Source organism: Lissotriton helveticus, chromosome 2_1 (assembly GCF_964261635.1).
Source record: "Lissotriton helveticus chromosome 2_1, aLisHel1.1, whole genome shotgun sequence".
Taxonomy (NCBI): Eukaryota; Metazoa; Chordata; class Amphibia; order Caudata; family Salamandridae; genus Lissotriton; species Lissotriton helveticus.
In genome coordinates this window covers 1,247,121,871-1,247,142,605 of record NC_136059.1, presented here as the reverse complement: position 1 = coordinate 1,247,142,605, position 20,735 = coordinate 1,247,121,871, and the positions used below count along the sequence as shown (strand labels likewise).

At 49.4% G+C, this 20,735-nt stretch overlaps 1 protein-coding gene across 1 annotated transcript in view; it reads left to right on the top strand.

The window, feature by feature from the left end:
• The window catches only part of NOA1 (nitric oxide associated 1), a 125,861-nt gene that overhangs the window by 18,547 nt on the left and 86,579 nt on the right, over positions 1–20,735 (top strand). Inside the window, exon 2 of the mRNA XM_078676196.1 lies at positions 19,153–20,002. Coding sequence (XP_078532322.1) covers positions 19,153–20,002 — 850 coding nt within the window. The remainder of the gene's footprint in view (positions 1–19,152; positions 20,003–20,735) is intronic.

Below are 20,735 nucleotides of genomic sequence, written 5' to 3'. Positions count from 1 at the left end.
AAAAGCCTTTGATGCCGCAGGGGGTAATTAGGGGAGGAGAATGGCTGGGCTGAGGCAGAGCGCCAAGCCTTTGATGCAGCAGGGGGCGGAGCGGGAAGAGCTGCTGGCGGCACTAAGCTGACGATTTGATGCTGTGCACGCGCATTTTAACTAATTGCGCTTGCGCATTGAGTTAAAAGTGCACATGCACTTCATCAAATCGCCAGTGAATCGCCAGTGTAGGTAAGCTTTGTTTAAGCCCCCATAGTCTCGCTCTGCTCAATGCGCATGCGCATTGACAGGCGAGACCTAAAAACTGTTATTTGAAATTATAACTAACATGTAGAGTGTAAAATGTTCATAAGAAAGAATTGTAGGACATGTAGGGCTGGTACTGCAAGGGGTGAAATAGTAGGTGCAGATAAAGTAGTTAAATAGTTATGTTTTTAGTTTCCTCCTAAATTAAGATCTTTACACCAGACATCTTTAGGAACAAAGAACAGCTCCAGAGAGAGGCTGATGTGGCTAGGTGAGGATTAAACATCCTAGTTAAAAGTCTTAGATTGTCTTTAATCCGTAGGTTTTTTTTTTTTTGCCTCCTGAGAATTTCAAAGATGAAGTGAGCCAGGAGAGGTGTGACAATGAAATGTTCTGAAGAATATAGATGATAGTCGGAACTTTATGTTTTTCCTTTTATGATATAAAGTATTGAAACAGAACGTATAATAGCTTTGAGGTATGATTGAAGCTTTTGAAAGACCAGCTACGGTAGTATTTCTGTAGTCCTGCAAGATATTTGTGAAGACCCTACCACTCAACAGAAGACTTCAGTTGAAGAAAAAGAGATGGGTAGAGAGGCATGTGTGCTTTTTTTTGGTAACAGTTCAGTGAGGCTCTGGTATTCTTTAGTGAGTGTTCGATACCTGAGCACGTGCATAAATGTTGGTTTAGTTAATCCAAAAGCCCAGATATTTTACCTTGGGTGAGACACTAAGAACTCTAAGAGCAATTCTTTATTCATTTTTTTATTAAACCATGGATATTACCACAAATTCAGTTGTTTATGGATTGAGTTTAAGGAAATTGTCGCCATACAGTTATGTTGCTTTGATAGCTATGTTTTTTTTTTTTTTTAACATAAGATTTTATTAGTGAAAAAGGCAGAGTCAAGACTTCAGTCACTATCGAACACAATACATGTAAATCAATACACAAATCAAGCAATCTGTAGATTAGCGTAAAATCCGTCCTAGGGGCCCATCACGGGACATAGTCAGCTCGGACATAGGAGAGTCACATAGTACACCTCGGTATTTATTCCAGTGTCCCCACTTCTTGTCCCACTTCGTAGGGCATCCTCGAATTTTGTACACAGGTGTTTCTGCAATCATGCAACGGTCCATCTCAGCCACCCAGCCCACTACTAGCGGCCTGTCTGGGGAGCCCCACTTCATTGCAATGGAGCGTTTAGCCAACAGAAAGCTCAGTGCCGCCCACTGTAATTCCTGGTCATTCAAGTCATTGGCCCCCCATATGTTAAGAACACATTCCCTAGGCGATGATGAGAGTGGCTTACCCAAGGAACTGCTCATTTTTCGGATCGCTCCACCCCAAAAGTGTTGCACCATCGGGCAGTCCCATAAGATGTGAAAGAAGGTGCCAGTTAAGCCACATCCCCACAGGCACAGGCACAGTGTGTCAGGGCGTCTTCCAATCTTGGCCAGGGTAAGAGCGGACATGTAAGCCCTGTGTAAAACCTTCAATTGGATCAGTCTGAACCTGTGGCAGATAGCCGATTCTCTAGGGGACATTAGGGCTGATCGCCAGTCTTCCTCATCCAAGGGGCCCAGGTCCGCTTCCCACCTGGTCCGCAGTGACTGGAAAGGATCGGGGAGATTATTACAGAGCTTGCGGTAGGTGTAGGAGATGGCTTTCTCAGGGAGGGGCTCTGACAATAGCCTATCCTCCAAGGGGGAGGTCGCAGGTATGGAAGTAAGGTCCGGGATAGCGGCCAGAATAGCGTGTTTGATTTGCAGATATCGGAAAGATTCTGTGGATGCAAGGGAGTATTTGGCCTGGAGATCACTAAAAGTCAGTAATCTACCCTTATGGATAAGGTCCCCCACCTCCGAAATACCTATCATGTCCCATTTATCGAATCCCTGGAGGAAGCAGAGGGAGCCCAGGCGCTGCGATGACCACAGAGGCGCTGCCTTAGTGAGCGTGTCCGTCCAACCCATACTCTTGTTGGCCCTATGCCATATTGCAACCGTATGCGCCATGGGTCCGACATACCTATTCCTAGTTGGTTTACCAGGTACCCTTCCCGTCCAGTCTGACATCTATCTAGGAGGAAGGCCGGATTTAAGAGCGAACCATGTATCCAATGATTGAGAGCCACCAACTGCGACGGCCAGTAATCGAGGCGGAGGTTGGGTAAGGCAATGCCTCCATCGTACCAACCCTGAGAAAGTTTACAGAGGGCGATACGAGCAGCCCCTCCGTCCCACAACAGAAGAAGGAGTTCGCTCTCCACCGCACGGAAGTAGGAGTCTGGAATCAAGAAGGGGCAATTTTGCAAAACCTACAGGAAGCGCGGGAGCGCTAGCATTTTGAACAGAGCCGCCCTGCCTGGAAGAGATAGCGGGAGAGACCGCCAGTGGGCAACGTCGCTGCGCAGGGGGCCCAACAAGTTGCGATCATGGAATATCTTGGAATCCGGCGGGACATAGATACCAAGATATGTAAAGCCCTCAGTAGCCATCGCGATGGAAAACGCTCGGGGTAAGCGGGGTGGGGGGCCATGTAACATGTATAGTGTGGATTTCGTCCAATTGATCGAATATCCCGAGTACTTCCCAAAGTTGGTGAGAACATGAAATAAACTGTTAATAGGGGACCGGGGGGAAGATACATATATCAGGATGTAGTCAGCATATAGGGAAATGTTGTCCGTTATATCGTCATGCCACTGGAGGCCTCTGATAGAGACGTCTGTACGGACCCAGTGGGGTTGGGGTTCGAGGGTGAGGGCGAACAACAGCGGAGACAAGGGGCAGCCTTGTCTGGTTCCTCTGTGGAGGCGAAACCGTCGAGACGTATGGTTATTGACCCGGACTTGGCCCAAGAGGTGTGTGTACAGGAGCCGCACCCAGCTAACGAAATGGGGCTCGAAGCCAAAGCGGAGTAGGACCTCGAAGAGATAAGGCCATTCGATCGAGTCGAATGCCATCAAGGGATAAGATGACAACGCGTCCTGTTGTATAATGGATTGGCGACTCATGACATTATTAACTCTCTGTAGGTTCAGTGCCGTGTTACGACCTGGGAGGAAACCGGACTGGTCGTCATGTATGAGGGAGGGAAATACTAGAAGAAGGCGATTCGCAAGTAGTTTAGCCAGGACCTTTGCCGCCGCGCTGATCAGGGAGATTGGTCTATAAGAGCCGCAATCAGTGGGTGATTTATTCGGCTTGAGGATGACCGCAATGGAGGCTAGCCTTTGATCAAGCGGGAGGATACCGTTTTCACGGCTTTCTGTAAACATATTTTGGAGATGGGGGACGATTTCTGGGACCATGCCCTTGAGGAATTCGATGGGGACCCCGTTAGGGCCCTTAGCCTTGCCGGAGTTAACAGCGAAAAGCGCTGTGGTAAGCTCCTCCGCCGTGATGTCGGCGTCTAGGGCCTCTCTATCAGCGTCTGACATGACAGGGAGGTGCATCTCATCCAGAAGTTGTCTGGACTCTTCTGACGCATAGCATGCACCAGCGGTGTAGATGCGTTCCAGATGGTCGACAAAGGCCTCCGCGATGTCTTGTGGATCCACAACTGTGGACCCGTCTGGTCTGATTATGGACGACACCCATCTGGACCCCTGATCACGCCGTTCCAACCATGCAAGCATTTTGCCTGCGCTGTCACCGTACTTGTACACGCGATGACGCGTGTGAAGCAGTCGCGCCTGTGTCTTTTCCTGTGCTAGGGCTTTGTAGGCCAGTTGCTGGGTCCGAAGACGACGAGCGGTGTCGTCCGAGGGGGCTGCGTTATGGGACGCCTCCAGGCGGATGAGGTCAGATTCGGCCTGAAGAAGCTGCTCGTTGTGCTTCCGCAAATACCCCATCTTAAGTGCTAGTGCCTCGCCCTTTACTACCGCTAGATACGCTTCCCAGAGCGTGACCGCCGAGTTCACAGAGCCGACGTTTTCAGCAAAATAAAATTCAGTACGTTCAATCAGGGCATCTTTGATATCCGGGATCTGCATTAGCCAGGGGTTAATGACAATGGGGCCCGCGTGTATTGGCAATTGTAGGTTAAGTCCACACTAAGTGGTGAGTGATCGGAAATGCCCCGTGGAAGACCCTTCGGGCGGATAAAGCAACCAATGTCTAAGGTGGGAAAGAATAAATAGTCAATCCGAGACATACTATTATGCGCGTTGGAATAGTGTGTGAAGTATGGTGTATCTGGGTGGTGGTGGCGCCAGATGTCCTCCAGCCCCATGACGTGCGTTAAGTCGGACAAGTCCGAACTCAGCCGATGAGAGTTGCGCTTGGGTCTGCGGTCTAGGTCGTCGCTCATTGTAATATTAAAATCCCCTCCGATTATGAGTGTGCCTGTGGGGAGGCCCAACAGTCGAGCACCCAGCTCTTTAAGGGAGTCCCGGACCAATGTCGGTGGAAGGTATGCGGAGATTATGTTCAGGGGACGTCCTTCCCAGGCAGCTTCAACCAGTGCAAAGCGGCCCAAAGGGTCAGCCCAGGTCCTTGAGTGAGTGAGCGCAAGACTCTTCTTAACCAGAATTCCAGTGCCGCGGGACCCAGAGGTGAACCCCGCGTGGACCAGTAATTTATAACCCCCTCTCTGGAGAGCTTGACAAGTGTTGCCCACCAAGTGTGTCTCCTGCAACAGAACTATGTCGGGGGAATGGCGCCGGAGATATTGAAGGACTACGCTTCCTTTTTATTTTGTGCCCCAGCCCGTTAACATTCCACGACAGGATCGTGAGAGTTCTAGAGAGGGACTGCGTCATATTGGCGGAATAAGTGGAATATAGAGAAGGAGAAGTGGGAGAGAGGCCGCCCGGGCCGCTGGAGTGTCGGGACATAACGAGGCATTTGATCAGGAGGTGTGTGGACCTCTCGGGGACCTGTTAACATCCAAGGTGGCCAACCCACCCTCATTGGACCCCGAATGAGCAGGAAAATGTGACAAGAAAGGACTCTGCTGCAGACACAAAGAAATATTAGAACATCAACAAAACAAACCCATACCAAACTGTATCCGTCCCCCCCCAACCCTCCTCCCATCCCCCCTCCCTGCGTCCCTGCCCGCGGATTTAAAGCTATCCACACCCCAACTAGGCAGAGTGCCTGTCGCCCTCCCAATCATAGCAGGGGTACCTGGTGAGCCGTTGAGGCCTCTCGCCTGAGACCTAAAATGTCTTGTTTGACAGGTAGTATGCATAACAAAACAATACGCAGTGCACCTCCACAATTAACGAAAAAATACTGTTCAGACAGTCACCGAACCTGGACCAGGCCGGGGGAAGAACTCGCCGAAATGAGAGATGGGTGCCAAGTGGTAGCCATCTGCTCCCCAGCGACGTCGCACGTTGACTCCAGCACCTCGAGAAGGACTCCTTGTTCGTCTTCATTAGTGGCGGTGAACAAGTCTTGACTGCCTGTCGATTGATCATGGCCTGGGCGGCTGTCCGGTCCACCACGGAGTTTCGGAGACCTCCCCACCCATCGCAAGCCCTCCAGCCAGTCCCACGCCTCCTCGGGAGACAGGAAGAACCAAGCTTTACCATCTGATTCTACCCGCAACTTTGCAGGAAAGAGCATAGAATATTTCAAGTCTTAATCTCGCAAAGCTTTTTTAACTTCCAGAAAGCTGGGTCGCCGCACCTGCACCCTCATTGTGAAGTCTGGAAACATAGTGATACGAGTGTTCTCCAGGAGTAGAGGAGGCCCGGACCGGGCCGTCTGGAGAATGGTGTCACGATCACGAAAATTGAAGACCCTCGCGATGATGGGGCGGGGAGGAGCTCCTGGTCTTGGTTTCCCTCCTGGGACTCTGTGCACCCGCTCGATAGAAAAGTAGCTGGAGAGATTCTTCGGCTGGAGGTGTTTTGTGATTAAATCTTTGACAAAGAGGTCCGTCGCCGGCCCCTCCAGTCGTTCAGGAACCCCCAGGATGCGTATGTTATTACGCCTCGCCCGCCCTTCGTAGTCGTTCAGGAGGTCACCCATCTGTTTCTGTTGTTGCTGGAGTTGGGCCACCTGTTGCTGGAGAGTGGAAGTGTCATCCATAAGAGCTGCAGTTTTGACCTCAACATCCTTGACTTTCGAGTCCATTTTGCGCAGGTCCACCCTTACTAGAGTGACCTCTACATTCACTGAGTCAATACGGGTTTCGAGGGAGGACCGGACTCCAGCAATCTCCTTCATTACATCCTCTAGGGTGAGAGCCTACGCTCCTGAAGAGGGGGACGTAGTTCTCGGGTCACCGGACGTGGCATTGTCCTTGACCTCTCCTTTGGAGCCCCATGAAAGCTTGTTAAGCTGCCGTTGGGTAGAGGTCTTGGTCCCTTTATTGGACGCCATCAGGCACGAACACACCAGTAGTCCGGATCAGCAGGCGTGAACCGGAGCAAGCAACAATGATGAGAGCTCCCCTTGGGACCAGGAGGGATCGCCTTTCTCTCGACCCAGGGTCTGGACTGTGGTGTAGAGGCCCTAATAAGGAGGTGTTGAAACCTTAAGCTCCCCGCCCGGTCCCATCATGAGGTAGGCGTCTGCGCCATCAACCAAACTGACCCCCACCTCACAGGCGGCAACCAAGTTCTTGAAAGTGGGCCCCGGCCCGCGTCTATGCAGCAACTCACTCCTTCGAGGAGCTCGGGGACACGGGGTTCCTCCTGGGCTCGGTATCCCAATATGCAGGCTCTGTCCCGCGCGGAGAAGTGGGGGGGGGGGGGACCGCAAGCGAAACGGGCCCCCGGGGTAGCAAAGGTGCCGTCCATTTAGCGCTGACAGTATCGGGCCACAGCTGCTGGAGTCAGGGGGGCGTCGGGTACCAGCAGCAGCGCCCCAACTGTCCCTCTGCGTGGAGGCTTAGGAGTCCCGTGTACGGGATGCTGGGCCTAGTCGATGTCCGTTGCGCCTGAGGGCGGTGTTTTCGCCGGCCCCTCCCTCAAGTCCCGGGGTATAGGGAAGGAGATTTAGGAGCCCAATGTCCGTCACCCCGTCCCACCCGCAACAGAAGCAGAAAGTACCTTGACTCCGGGAAGACCGGGGGGGGAGGAGGAGGAGGCAGCAGTCTCCCTCAGGGCCAGTGGTTGCGCCGAGGGGCCTCCGGAGTGGATAGGCCTCGAAGCCAGGGAGTCTCGTGAATGCAGCTCCGGGGTTGGGGCGCCTCGTGGTGTCTCCTTCTTTGGCACACTGCGGGGTCCCTGGACAGAACGGAGGCAAGATCCGGCTCGTGCAGGGCTTATGTTCAGCTCCGGTAGGCACCGGACGGGCAGCTGTCACTTCAGCGGGCCGGGACACAGCCCAGGCTCCGAGGGTCCGCCAGCAGTCAAACCAGGAGCTCCGTATGAGGCGCCATCTTGGTGGTGCAGGGCAGCACACTTTGTTGGGCTCGTTCACCCCTCCAGCGGTTCTCACCAGGTCGATGCCCTGAACCGGAGGTGCACAACAGGTAATACGGTGGGGAGCACCCGATTTCAGAGGTGTCCCCCAGCAACCACGGATATTGGGGACGGATTTTCAGGCGAGGACTGGGAGCCGCTCAATCAGGCGACCATTCCCTCCGGCTGCTAGCCACGCCTCCTGATAGCTATGTTTTTAGTATACATTCATCTTCAATGGAGGATATTTCAATAGAGAATTGAGTATTAGCCACATATCTGTGACTTAAGATGTCAGATTCCTCAATCAAGATTCTCAGAGGTACTGTTTACAAGCAAATCAACATAGGAGAGAGGATGAAGACATGGGGAATGCAACAAGTGACGAAGCCATGGTTGGAGAAGGAGTTCCCCATTGGGATATTCACCCTTTGGATCCCATGTGTGTCATGCAGATGTCTAAAAGTTTCCTTTGGAGAACTTTAGCGAAAGTCACCAACGGTCTAGAAAAGAGTCCTGCGTCACTTGTGTACGTTTGTACACCACTGTATGTGTGTGCTTATGTGCAAGATAGCATATTGCTGATCAAGTTATTTATCATTAAGTGTTGTGCAAGAGTGAATATATTACACAAGATTGTGCAGTAGGATAAGAGCCAGCGCAGCTCCAGTGTAGAGCAGGTTTGGAGAGTTGCAGGTTTGAAGGTAGATTGTAGGCTAGTGTTGATGAGGTGAACTTACAACTAGATGGCAACTAAGATGCCACCTTCCCAATTCATTGACTAAGGGAAGTGCAGTAGTGAAGCCGTCTGGCTTTTTTCTGTCACACATTCTTTCATGCCCACATTTGGGAACAGCAAAGATGAAGATTTTAGAAAAAATAGTCAGGTTAGCGGTTGGTTCCTCGTCGAATTTAAGTAGAGATAATTTTAAGCAGTAGAAAGTTAGAAAAAACATTTTTGGCTCTCATGCCTAAATCGTGTGTTGGCATATAAACAAAGAGACCATATTTAAGGCAACTTCGAAATTTAATCACCAGTGCTATCCACCTATTTTTATCTGACTAGTCCGCGTATATTTGGTCATATCAATGTGTATTATTTAGTCGCTGGACTGAATCACCACAAAATCACCCTAGCCACAGGTTTCTGTACTAATAATCTTAACCCAGTGGCTAAGTGCTTTTTTTTGTAGCGATCTATGTTGTAACCTACATGCTCCAAATTCCAATCCTAATAATATAGGTAAGTGGTTTATTGTGTCTACTACAAAATCTGCATCTAACCTTCAAGTCACACGTTTGATTCTTTTCAGGTTTTAATACTTTTGTTTTTCTATGTTTAATAAAATGAACACATTTGAGTTGGGAAGTAATTCACTTTAAGTGCTGAACTGCAAAATTATTTTGGTTCTGTTGTATGCTATATACATTTCATTGTTGTGATTACATACATAGACCTGCATGTCCTACGTACAGAGATTGTATAAGGGCACTCCATGAGGCCACTCGCAAATGGCTTTTTGTATTCTCTCATGGCTGCTTAGCCTAGAAGCTAGGAGTGGCATGGTATGCTAGACCTTACTCCCCATCGGGGCACAGCTCAGACAACAAAAATGATCAATTGTTAAGTAATTTGGACCTGAGAGTGCTGGAAAAAGGACAAGAGCAAGAGCAGAGCCAAGTTTTTTTTAGTTTTTTTGAAATATTTTTATTGTGTCGAAGAAAGGAAAAAGGCACAAGGCATACAGTCATCAACCCAGTTGACATGTAAACAGTAGGAACAAGCAGTTCAGATGTCGATACACAGCCATATATGGCCCACATCCCGGAGGCAGGGCGGCGCAGGAGTAAAGCATGTACCTTAGTAGGGAAACTTGCATATGTGCTCCAAGAATCATTAGAAACTTTATCAGTGTCTACGCCAGTTTTTGTGTGTCGCACTCTTATACTACATAACAGTTTAACAGTAACTAATTACCCCATGAATGGCATTTCTAGTGCTGATCCGAGTAAAGTAGGAGACACATGCAAGGGCCAACTAGGCCGCGGTCATCACAATTCAGTGTGGCCTTATGGGAATCCCAGCTAAATACAGACCTATCTATCAAGGAATATCGGAGTGACCACAAGGGACCCCTAGTCTGCTACCAAGCTCCCCGCATCAGACTTCCCATCCCCACAGCCATGCTCCGAGGACGCAGAGGAAAACAACTCCGCGCTGGTGGCGTCCGAGTCCTCCTCCTCCAGCCCCTCCATACACAATGTCCTCCAGGCGAGTAAGTCATCCTGGAGCTTCTCATCTTTGCGAGTGCTTTGCATGCGAGTTTCCTCCGCTAGGGCCCATTCTTTTGCATCCCTCAACCAATGAGAAATCTCAGGTGTCCTTTGACCCATCCAAGTAATGGCCACCCGTCTCCTCGCCAGAACCAGTAAGAGTTGCAAAAATGTATACGACAGACCTTTCTTTGTTGGCTTAGGCACTAACGCCAGTAGACAGTGGAGTGGGTCCAGATGCAACCTAAGGTGTGTGGCACGGGCAATATACACCACCACCCTCCGCCAGAAATCCTGAACTAAAGGACATTCCCACGCTAGATGTAGGAAACCCGCCCTCTCCATCCCACACCTAGGGCAATTATGACATCTATTTGTCGATTTACGATGGAGGGAGACAGGTGTCATGTAAGTGCGATGGACAAAATTAAAGTGTATAAGTTTGAAACGCGCATTGCAGGAGACTTTGCGAGTCAACAGTCCAATCCGCTTTCTCTGATCAGGACCCAGCTCTATCCCCAGGTCCGCCTCCCAAGCCACCCAGGCCGGCGCCAATGGGGGGATCGAGTCCCTGCGCATGGCAGAGTAAAGGAGGGAGACCAGACGCTTACCTCTCCCACAGGATAAAATGATGTCCAGGGTATTAGTGAGCAGGGGCGCCTCAGGGAACTGGGGCCATGTTGTCCTGGCCACATCCCGAAGACTTCCGTAATGCAGGTATTGGCCCTCGTCGAGGTCGAAAGAGTCCACGGCACTCTCAAAGGACACGAAGGAGTAATTCGGGTAGAGATCTGCGAGGATCTCACAACCGCCCGAGCGCCACTCTCGAAAGGACATATTTTCCTCAAGTTTAAGTATCGGGGCTAATATCCAAAGTGGGAGTTCCCTATGGAACGGCGCGCGCCGCAGCACCTTCTCGGCGAACCGCTGCCAAATGCTAGCTGTGTGTCTCACCACATATGGCAGGGTGCCATCAGCGCCCCGACCCTGCATTAAGGCCTTCTGTAGGTCCTGATCATTGGCCGTACCAGCCAACAGTGCCAGTTCCCAATTCTCGGCTCCAGCGAACCACCTGGCGGCCGGGAGAAGCTGCGCCGCATAGTAATACAGGTCAAACCTCGGGGCCTCGAGGCCGCCTTCGTCCCAACATCTCGTTACGGTGTGCAACGCGACTCTACTGCGCCCACCTGCCCAAAGGAGGGAGGTGAGGAGGTTGTTCAGCGTGCGAAACACTCGGGTGGTAATGGGCATAGAGTGTTTTGCAGCACATAGAGGACCCTAGGGAGCATCACCATTTTGGCAACTGCCAAGCGCCCCATGAGAGAGAGAGGGAGTGTGTTCCAAAAGGCAATAGATTTACTGAGGGCCGTGAGAATTTTGTCGATATTGTAAGTCAGGAGTGTCTCTTCAGAGGTGGCCACCTGAATACCCAAGTACCGGAATGCCAGCCGTTCGTACCGGAGCCCCAAATGATGGAGATCCGTATCCGGGTCAGGGGCTGCATCAGTCAGCGGAAACACCAGAGACTTGTTGACATTCATGCGCAGTCCAGAGGCTGCGCCAAAGCGGTCCAAGAGCTGCAGCAAGGCGGGGAGGGCTTCCACTGGGGAAGTCAGATAGAAAAGCGCATCATCGGCGTATAGGGAGATCACATTGGTGGTGTCCCCCACCACTATACCCCAGTCTTTCAATTCCGTACGGGCAGAAACGGCGAGGGGCTCAATCGCAAGAGCAAATAGGAGGGGAGAGAGAGGCTTCCCTGCCGGGTGCCTCTCCCCAACGACCACTCGTCAGAGCGGGCCGAACCCAGGCGCACCCTGGCTCGGGGCGCCCCATAGAGCACCCGGATCCAGTCACGGAATCCAGGCCCGAACCCCATTCTCAGGAGCGCGTGCATTAGATAACCCCAGTGCACCGTATCAAAGGCTTTGGCCAAATCACCTGAGACCAACACGTGAGGGCCCTCCCGTCCCCGCACCTCATGTAGTATGTGATTCAGGCGACGCAAATTCATCGCCGTGTTACGACCCGGGATAAATCCGCACTGGTCGGGGTGGACTAGGTGAGTCATGTGTGGGGCAAGGCGAGTGGCCAATAGTTTAGTATGGATTTTTGCATCCGTGTTTATCAATGTGATAGGGCGATAAGCTGCGGGGTCTGTTTTGTCACCGCCTGGCTTCAAAATCATACACACCTCACCCTGATTCATGGTAGGTGGAAGGGTGTTAGTACGCAAAGCCTCATTGTAGACTTGTAAGAGGGGGGAGGCCAGGATATGTCCGAAGGCATGATAAAACTCAGCCGGGAATCCATCACCACCAGGGGTCTTGGCCCGGGGGAGGGCGGCTATCGTCGCGGTAATCTCATCCAGTGTCAGCTTCACATCAAGTTCCTTCGCCGCAGCTTCCGGCAGGGTCTGCAGGCGGAGGTCTTCAAGATAGGAGTGATAGACATCCTCCGATATTGACAGGTCAGCCTCATACACGGTTTGTAGATGGCCTCGAAGGACCGCAAGGACATCGGTCTCAGAGTGGACCATGACGCCACTAGGGTTTCGTAGGGCCACTATTCGTTCAGGTGCGAACTCCCGACGAAGTATCCAGGCTAGCAAGCGGCCCGACTTGTCTCCTTCACGATGGAGACGTTGCCTGTATTGGCCCAGTGTAAATTTATCAAGTCGTGCGAGTACGTCGTGTATTGACACCAGGGCAACACTCTCCGCCTGTCGATCCAACGCGTCCGGATCCGACTGAGATTGGGCGTGCTGAAGCGCAGTTTCCGCAGCCTGTAAGTCAGACAACAGTTGTTTCCTGACCCCGTACGACAGGCCCATACACGCTCCACACACCACTGCCTTCAGTGCCTCACATTTGGTGGAGTAGGACAGGTCACCCCCCACCCAGTTGAGTTCCAAGTAGTTGGACAGCGACGTCGCCACATGATCTCTGGCCACCTGATCCTGGAGCAGGTCAGTCGGCACGTGCGCGGGCGCGCCGCGTGATCTGGCCACTTCGCCACGCATGTAACTGGGGCATGGTCCGACAGGTATCGGGCCTGGTGTGTAACCGTCAGTGTAAGAGAAGAGGTAAGGTTAGCCGCAAGGACCCGATCTAGCCTACTATGTGTGCCATGCGTCGGGGTGTAGCATGTGTAAAGCTTCTGAGCGGGGTGGCAGGTACGCCACACGTCTACCGCTCCGAGATTGTGCATCACTTCCTGTAAGCGCGCTCTGGGCGGGTGACGGTCCAGCTCATGATGCAGTACGCAATTGAAATCCCCGAACCAGAGGAGGGGCGCGTCCAGACCCGGAGCCACAAGATCCTGTATCTGAGAAAAGAAAGCCGGGTCATCCGTGTTCGGGGCATACATGTTAAGGAGCAGGAGTTCTTTGTCGTCTAATCTGAGCCTCACTAATATGTACCTGCCTGCCACATCTGCATCAATATATTGAACAGCACAAGGAATCCCAGGGGCCACCCAAATGAGGACCCCCCTAGCATATGTGGAATAGGAGGAGTGGAAAATCTGACCTCTCCATTTCCTAGCTAGCCATTGCGCGCCGTCGTCATCCAAGTGGGTTTCCTGTAAACAAGCAATTGAGACCCCGTGGCGTTTAAGGAAAGTGAGGACCCTGTGTCGCTTAGTGCACGTGCCCAGGCCACGCACATTCCACGTTAAAAACTTAAATCCCATGGCCGCAGAGCCAAGTTTTTAGAAGTTTACAAAAGGACAAATGATTGGATTCCCTTTGTAATCGAAGTGGAAGAGAATTCCACATCCTGGCAGCATTGTAAGAAAACAGGCGGCCACCACTTCTTGTTGATCCTGGGAACTATTGCAAGATGCAGGTTTTTAGATGACCCGGCACCTCCACGCTCTCTATTGACAGTCACCAGGCATATTCTACCCACCATCCTTGACCTGCTCAATGCCTCTCTGACCACAGGGTTTGTCCCCCACCCCTGGAAGCAGGCCATGGTTAAAGCCTCCTTAAAAAACCCAACTTAGACCCAGCAAATCCAGGAAAGTACCGACCAATCTCCTTGCTGCCCTGGTTAAGCAAGACTCTGGAAAAGCACGTTAATAACGTACTGACGGAGTTCATAGAGACTAATAACCTGCTGGACCCCTCTCAGACAGGATTCTGCCCTAGGCACGGGACGGAAACCGCCCTGGTCGCAGTAAGGGAGGAGGCAAGGAAAATCGCGGATCAAGGAGGATCGGCAGCGATCATCCTTCTTGACCTAAGCGCCGCCTTTGATACAGTTAGCCATAACATCTTACTGCATCGACTGGATGGCCTAGGAATCTCAGGAAAAGCACTGACATGGTTCGAATCCTTTCTATCCGACCGTTCCTTCCAGGTCTTCGAGGGCGAAACCATCTCCCCTAGTAAGCCTCTCGGGTGCGGAGTGCCACAAGGCTCCTCTCTGAGCCCGACGCTCTTTAATATATAAATGCTCCCCCTAGCTGAGATAGTCTGCCCCTTTGGGCTAAAAATCATCACTTATGCGGACGATACTCAACTAGTGGTTGCTCTCAACCAAACCCACACCACACCAAATCATCTGAGAGACTTCTTAGAAGCAGTTGACGCATGGATGACTTCCTCCTGTCTCAAAATGAACGGAGAAAAGACAGATGTGATGCTCCTAGGCAATACCCCCCCTCCCAACATCAATTTCCTCTGGCCTTCTTGCCTAGGACCTGCCCCCACACCTAAAGACTCAATCAAGAGCCTAGGCATCTGGCTGGACAAGGGCCTCAACTTTAACTGCCAAGCAACCAAACTCTCAGCCACCTGTTTCGGTCTACTCAGGCTCACCCGGAAAATTCTCCCCCTACTACCGTTCCACGCCAGGCAGATCATGATCCAGGGCCTAATTCTATCGCGTCTGGACTTTGGAAACGCCCTCTACCTAGGGTCCCCACAGACCACCCTATGTAAGCTTCAGGTGATCCAAAATTGTGCAGCACGTACCTTGCTCCAAATCCCCCGCCAGCTCCCTGTCAAAACCGGTCTAAAGAACCTCCATTGGCTTCCTGTTAGGGAAAGAATCCAGTTTAAAGCCGTATGCATCGCCCATCGAGCCTTCTGGAAAACAAGCCCCAGCATCAATCACTCACTGATCACCCCCTACCTTCCGAATAGACAGCTCAGATCCTCCACCCCCTATCTGGTTGCAGTACCCAAGATAAAGAGAGTCAGAGGTGGGGGCCGCTCGTTCTCCTATAACTCTGCCAAATTGTGGAACTCTCTTCCCCTTCATCTGCGAGTAGAGCCCAACCTACTCACTTTTCGCAAACAGCTGAAGACCCTGCTGTTAAAAAAATCTGATTAATAACCAGTTGTTCATCCACACATACGTCCGTAGCGCTAGCACGCCTTAGGGTAGCTACCGCGCTTTACAAATTCTCTTTTCCTTTCATTTCAGGTTGTCCGAACGCAGGTGCCTATTCGCTCGGTAAAGCAGGACAATGGAGCGGTTGATGGACGGTCTCTTCCCTTCTAGCGGCTTGTGGACAATACACATGGCCTTAAAATTACCTCGCTCCTGAATTGGGAGTCCATGAAGAGATTTCAGGGTTGGTTTCGCAGATTGACGGTTTGGAATCCCAAGAAGCATCCACGATGCGCAATTTTGCACCATCCGGAGTTTTGAGATGGTAGCACACGGGTCTCCTTAATAAAGAACATTGCCGTAGTCCAGGCAAGAAAGAATGAGTGCCTGGACCATAAGCCTTCTTGCAAGGAAGGGAATAAGTGGGAGGACTTTCCGAAGCATCCTTAGGAGTAGTGTGGCTCACTGGTTAGAGGCGGCAGGCCTGAGAGCAGAAGTCAGCCTGGGACCAGGGTTCAATTCCTGACGCGGCAGGGTCGTGGACCTTGGTCAGCGGACTCGATAATTCTCGCTTCAGTGCTTACTCTAATCAGGGGTTCCACTCGGCAACTCTGGGCATTAGCTTGCCTAATCTCCACAATGGCCCCACCAATTCCGGGGATGCCTGGCTCCACCTTGGGGACTCCCAGCAAGGGACCATCCCACAGGGAAAGCCAGGACGGGTCCCCCAGAGTTATACAGCGCCGGGACGCCCCGTTGCTGGGGCAGCTGTGCGCTTTACAAGTATACTACATTTACATTTACATTTACATTTACATAGCAGGAAGCTGCCACATTCTGCGCCTGTACCTTAAATCTCAGTTCTCGATCAAGCCGGATACCTAGACTTTTCATCTGGGTCTTAGGAGCAGGAACGGAGCCCAGACAAGCTGGCCACATTACTTCTGTTTTGTATGGTCAACCTTCTAAGATTGAGATCCATTAATACCCATTTTCAACATCTCCCATAACTGAGTTCCCATTTTCCTTTGCTCTTGAGATCTTTCTCACGTTGCTTTGTTTGCAACGTTAGGACTTTATTCTAACAGTAAATAACACCACTGGGTTTGGACTCTCAGTAGTAAGGCCAAGTCTCTTGAAACAACAAAACTAAACGACTGCCAGTACTGCTACATAACTTGTATTCTCATTTATAGGGGAACATATTGAAGATCCAACAACATATTCCTTAGACTTCTTTTTCTGTCTAGAATTAATCTTTTTCTTTTATTTTTCACATAACAAAATAAAACATTTTCTTACAAATACCATCACAATCTTAACATTGTACCTCGTAACAAAAATCTTATTTCTTAAAAAATCATCACATTTTACATTCTTCCTTTCTCATACTTCCTTCATACTGTCTTTTTCTTTCATTCAACATTCAACGCACACACACACACCCTATAAATTTCACTTTCTAAAACAAACTTTTTCGTTAATATTTGAAACACCAGCCATGGCACATGATATAACAACACATGGGTTAACCAATTCAAAAACAATTGGACTCTGTTTTAAATTCCTATAGATGGAAAACAAACTGGTCTACTCGTTTCGAACTCGGGCTTGATGTAGAGTTCTCATCAGGACCACGCAGCTCTAAGCTGTTCTATTCAATGCGACCCGAAGGTGGAAAATAAACAAATCAACGAGGCACCCGTCTCTCTCGGACTGTTGGTTGTAATAATGGGAGTGCTTGAGGACAAACGCTCCACTCGTTCTCTTTTTCTTTTCTGTTTTTCTATCGTTGGCAGCAGGATTATCAAATATCCCCTCCCCAACTTGGGAGTGCCTTCAGTAGTTACACTCTCCTGGTACTCTCATGGTACGTCGGAACGCGTCATCACTTTAGCGTTCTCGAGATCGAGACGACAATGTCACATAATGCACAGGTTTAAAGCAGCTTATCAAGTCTTTTAATGGTGTCATTTGATACATTGAAGGTAAAAGTGTTGTTCAATTCTGGTCACCTCTTATTCATTGGAGAAAGCATTGTACCCCTTTCTCATCCATACGTGTCTCTTCCTCCTTGAGTTCCACAAGTAGTCCATGTATTTTCCCTCCATCCCCATAATGTAGCTTTCCCCGAATCATCATAAAAGGGCATGGCCCTAGTTCAATCACTTGCCAGGTTGGCACCATATCTTCCCATTACCTCCTGGCGACACACACCTTCAATGGACGTTGCCCCTGAGTGCACAGATATCCGCTTTGGCAACTTTGTTAGTACCATTATTATTCTCCAGTCACTCTGTCATAGCAAGGGTGGGATTTTGATTTAGTTACAACAAGCTATAATGAGACCATATCTTAGAGCATCACCTGATCTTCTAAGATCAAGGGATTGCAGCATGGATCCTCTTTGTACGTTTGCAACAGTGACTTTCCACCTATCCCATGACAAGGTGGTAATTTATAGCCATCATACAAGATCGTGGTCCTCTTCCTTGAATTCTTTGACTCTGAAACCTAGATTTTGGGGTGACTATCCTTCAGTTTAATATTTATTGCAGTGGCATGTCACTGGTTGGAGAATGACTTCGAACTCTGCCTTTGGACTGGGGCTTACCTTGTTTGCATCTATGCGCTGTTCCTATAGCAGAACATTTTGAAAGGTGAAAGCTGAAAAGTAGTGGAGCGCTATACATGTTCAAAGGAAAAGGCACAGTGATATTGTTTTTAGGAGCAACTGTGTTCTTAGAAGTGAACTGTTGCTGTGGCGTGAAGTAGCAGTCTACGTCTGTTAGAACAAAGCTACCCCATACTGTCACTTGTTGAATGTATTTTTGTCTTTGAGCCTGCTCCTTTGTCTACTCCTCAAAAGGAGGAGCTGGCAAATTTGCACGTTCTTTCTGGATAGGGGCCTTTGATACCCTGTGTTAGCAGCATCCATGCGCTTGTTTAAGAGATTGTGAACTCTAGAAGAGCAACATTAGCACAGGGTAAAGAGCTGCTTTATTGGGCAACCACCAATGCTGCTTCTCTTATTAGAACTGTTGGTGCCTGTTGGCCAGGCCACTGGGATTATGCAATTCTACAACTGTCTTTTTTTGTCATAATTAAGAATTTGCCACATAATGTATCATCTGTTGCATAATCTGCAGATTTTAACAAAAACAATGTTTCTAGCTCAAACTGATCAAAAGTTACTAAAAACATGACATGTTTGCACTCATTGGCAGGCACCTCACAAGGGTTAAATGGTCCTAGTTAGTTGTTTATTTCTGTATTTAGTTGTTAAACTGGTACTAATGTGGTGACCTGTTTGCCCAGACAGTATGACCATGTGTACAAGAACATACTGCATTGTGCTACATTATTTGCTCTTTCTTGATGCATAATGAAGTCAAACCTGATTCATAATGTGGTGCTCCCCTGCCACATAAATCCAGCGGGCTATCTTGTAGGTAAGAACATGATACAGTAGCTATTGAGCCTGTGAGGGATTCTTTCCTCTTCACCCAGTACTGCACCCCTGGAATGCCGGACAGCTTCAATGCCTTAGCTAAATAGGAGTGAAGTGCAGTGCTCCCTGTTGGGGGATGACCCTCCCAAACCCATTGAACAGAGGGATAGTAACATCAGAAGCAAAAAGGTGATAGAGTGGTGAAACAGTTGACCACCTGTAGGTAACCAGAATGATGTAAGGCATACCTACCAGAATTAAAAGTGAAGTTGAAATTATGGACAAGTAAACATGTCTGCAAAAAGAGAAGTGACCTTAGCCTGTGTAAGGACTATTGAAGGACCTTGGCCATACAGTTCGTAAATTTACTCAGGTTTGTGCTTATCTTTAAAATTAGATTAGCTGTCAAATAACTGGCATCTACACCAATTACATGAGAAATTCATATTTTCTCTTTTCTTCTTGCTTTGAAGGCAAAAGCACTACAGCCGTTCCTGAGAGAAGTTGATGAGGACTTTACCACTCCAGCTAATGGAAAGTCTTTACCCGAGCATGACATTGAGTTAATCGATGAACATTCTCTGTCTGTGCCCAGCAAACCGAAGAAGAAGAAGAAAGGGGAGCATAAGATCTTTGGAACCCCAGACCCACTGGCCCCTGTAAGTGAAGACCAATGTCCTGGCTGTGGAGCCACAATGCACTGCAAGGACCCTGCTTTGCCAGGCTACCTACCAAGTGAGAAATACAGTCGCATCCTGAAGCAAAAGGAGGATGGGGAGAGGCCTGAGAAAGCTGTGTGCCAGCGATGCTACCTACTTGTCTATCATCAGAAGGCGCTGGATCTTTCTGTACCTCATGAAGAGTACAGGCGGATTGTAAGCTGTATCCGTGACCAAAAGGCTTTAGTCTTACTCATGGTTGACTTGCTTGATCTGCCAAATTCGGTCATTCCTGATCTGACTCAGATTATTGGAGAAAACAAACACATTTTGGTCCTTGGTAATAAAATTGATCTGCTGCCTGGAGATTCCCCAGGCTACCTAAAGCGCCTAAAGGAGAGGGTTCTAGAGTACTGCAATGAAGCGGGCATCAACAGCAAAGATAACATCACAGATGTACAACTCCTCAGTGCCAAAACTGGGTATGGAGTGGAGGAATTGATATCCAAGCTGCAGAGATCATGGAAGTACATGGGTGATGTGTATATAGTCGGAACAACAAATGCTGGGAAATCCACACTCTTCAACACTCTACTTCAATCTGATTATTGCCGGTCCAAAGCCTCTGAAATAATTGATAGAGCAACCATCTCACCATGGCCGGGTAAGGAATTTTGAGAGAGTGCAAAATAAGTATCACATTTCATTAGTAAATCAAATACTTATTTTTCAAGTGTTGTGTTGACATATGAGCGGTAATATCAAGTTATTTGCGAAGTGACTAGTGTTGATGAAAGCTGTTTTGGCTCCTGTTCCATTCTGTCTTTCAAAGAAGACATCTGCAGTTCATTTCAGTGAGAAGAGATACGACACACCACTCCACTGTTCTCTACTCTATGCCACTCCAATCTACACTGCAAGATTCCACTCCACGCCACTGTACTCAAATCCACTCTGCGACACTGCTTCATTGTGCTCCAATCTTTGCCACTCCACTATACTCTAGCATTCTGACACACCACTCTACAACAGTGAACTCGACCACACACTCCTCTCACCAATCTCTTCTGTGCCACTAACTTTTAGCCATGTTGAACAGCAGCAATGTTGGTGTACCACATGGCTAAAACACATTGGCAAAGCTAATATCTGCGGTATCGGGGAGACCTGGTGGCTTTTCTAATGCTTGATTCCTATAATTTTCTAACTATGTGTAGATGTTGTTGCATTGAGGCACGTTTGGCCTCAGCTTTCGCCTCTATCAGCATCTGTTTGTGTATGTGCATCTTGGTCTTACCTCTGTGCATCCAGGTGCCTGTCCAGCTGCCTCATGGTGTGGGGTAAAGTGAGGGGTATAGATGGGATTGCACCTACAACCCTCTTTATCCTAAAACACT